Genomic DNA, 2,369 nt, shown 5'->3' with positions numbered 1-2,369 from the left:
GGGAACAGAAGAAGTCAGGAGGGGCTACAGAGATCCCCATAACGTGGTGGGACACAGACGGGGGGTTACACAGCTCCCAACCCCCCCAGGACCACGTGTGCGTACGAGCAGGTCAGTAGGGTGGTCAGGTGTTGGGAGGGTCAAGGAGGTTCAGGGATGGGGACAGAGGGGATTACACACAACCCCAGGACCCCCAGACTGTAGTCAGGTGCCATGGGGATGTGTTGGGTCAGGGACAAGGACAGGGACATAACACAGTGCCACTGCTTGGGACACAGCACGCCAGGCCCAGAGAAGGGGGTCACACCCAGCCCCTCATTCCAGGGATTTTGGGGTGCCCCCACCTCGATGGAGCTGTAGAGGTGCCTGGAGAAGCTGTACTCGATGAGCAGGGCGGTGAAGTTGAGCAGGGCCAGCAGCAGGGCCTTCAGGGGCTGCCGCTCGGGCCGGTCGCAGCTCAGCATCCAGCTCATGGTGTCCACCGGCCGCCCCGCCTCGGCCAGCAGCGCGTCGAACCGGTCCAGCAGGTCCACCCAGTGGTACAGCTCGCACTGGGGGGGCACAGACACACGTTGGGGGGGGTCACAACACGGATTGGGAAGTGCCACAGCCCCCCATAAACCCCCACAGCCATGGGGGGACACCCCAACCCAGGCTGGCCACGTCGAAGCAGTCCAGTAGGTCCACCCAGTGGTACAGCTCGCACTGGGGGGGCACAGACACACATTGGGGGGGGTCACAACTTGGATTGGTGATTGACACAGCCCCCCAGGAACTCCCAGAGATTGGGGGGGACACCCCAGTCTGGCCTTGGCCACAAGGGCATGGAACTGGCCCAGCAGAAACACCCACTGGGATGGGGAGTATCGGGACAGAAGGAAATACAGATCGAGAAATACGTGGACCCCCCGTGAACCCCAAAGATGGGGGAGCACCCCAGCCCAACCCCAAACCCAGTCCAGCTCCCTAGTGCCCACCCAAATCCCCACAGCTCACACTAGGACTGGGAGAAGAGAACAACAGACGAGGGGGCACAGCATGGTCCCCCTGACCCCCCAGCCAGGGGAGGGTCCCAGCCTGGCCCCAGCCCCCTAAGAACCCCCCCATTCCAGGGACCCCCAGCCCAGGTCCCATCCCCAATTCTGGGGGCTGGGAACAACCTGGGATCTCTCCCCAGGTGTTTGGGGCACTGGGGTTCCCCCCCCAACATCTCTGGAGTCCCCCCCCAGCTCTGAGGGGCTGTAGGAATACTGGGGGTCCCCCCGGAGTTCTGGGGCTCCACGAAGGAAAAGGTTTGGAACCACAACAGCCCCAGCACAGGGGGAAATTGGTGGGGGTAGGAATTCCCTTTTGGGGGGGGTTGGGGGCACACTGGGGGACCCCCTTGGTGTCTCGAGGGCCCTTTTAGGGTTTTGGAGCTTCACAAGCGAAGGAGTTCAGAACCCCCAAGGCCCAAGGGGGAAAGAACAGGGGGCCTCCTTTTGGAGAGCCTAAGGGGAAATTGGGGAATCCCCCTGCTTTGGGGATAGACAAGTACCAGGGTATCTCTTTTTCGTTTAGGGACAAAACTGCATGATATTTGCGGTGATTCTCTCTAGTTTAGACCTCTAAAAGGGAGTCACTAAAATCTGACCCACTGTGAAATCTCTGAGAAATTTAGGGAACTCGACCAAGACCAGACACAACCTTCACTGCAAAACCATTTTGGGGGCTCCCTCCCACTGTGGGGATGCCATGAGGGAACTGTGGGGGGCTCCCTCCAAGGACTCCCCCCTCTCAGCAGCAGTAAATAACTTCACCCCAAACCTGACAACCACCACAACAGATTTGAGATAATCCCTGGGGAATTCTGGTTCCCATCCCAGATTTATGAAGCCCTCCAGCTTTCTGAGCCACCCCCCCTCACGATTCTGGGGGTCCCCCAGCCCACCTTGCCAATGTTCCATGTCTTGATCTGCTGCAGCTCCGTCACCAACTGCTCGTCCGTGCAAGCCTTGAGCTTCTCGATGAGGGCCCTGCAGTCGGCAGGCTGGGGGGAGGGGGGGCATGGTCAGCAGGGACCCCCACAATGGGGGGGCAGGGACCCCCCCAGCAAGGACCCCCCCCACCAGGGGGGTGGATGCAGGGACCTCCCACCTCAACAGACACCCCAGTCACACACAGACCCCCAACGCAGACCCCTACACGAGGGGGAAGGGCAGGGACCCCCCAAGAGGCACCCCAGCACTGCAGGGAACCCCCCCAAACAGGAACCCCCCTCAGCCAGAACCACCCTGACACCCCCTCAGCTGTCCCCAACTGCCCCCCCCCTCCCCCCCCCCGCCCGGGTGTCCCCAACTGTCCCTCAGTGTCCCCCATTCTCCTCCAGA

General features: G+C 61.5%; 1 protein-coding gene across 1 annotated transcript in view; it reads right to left on the bottom strand.

Annotated features, from left to right (window-relative positions):
- Positions 1-2,029, bottom strand: part of LOC114072349 (E3 ubiquitin-protein ligase HUWE1-like) — a gene marked incomplete at both ends in the record, with an annotated part of 28,148 nt that extends 26,119 nt beyond the window's left edge. The window contains 3 exon segments of the mRNA XM_027910255.1: positions 70-131; positions 345-551; positions 1,931-2,029. Coding sequence (XP_027766056.1) covers positions 70-131; positions 345-551; positions 1,931-2,029 — 368 coding nt within the window.
- Positions 2,030-2,369: the final 340 nt, after the last annotated feature.

Source organism: Empidonax traillii, unplaced genomic scaffold (genome assembly GCF_003031625.1).
Source record: "Empidonax traillii isolate 1590-97213 ecotype Southwest subspecies unplaced genomic scaffold, ASM303162v1 scaffold3044:size28681, whole genome shotgun sequence".
Taxonomy (NCBI): domain Eukaryota; kingdom Metazoa; phylum Chordata; class Aves; order Passeriformes; family Tyrannidae; genus Empidonax; species Empidonax traillii.
This window is presented reverse-complemented; position numbering and strand designations above follow the sequence as displayed.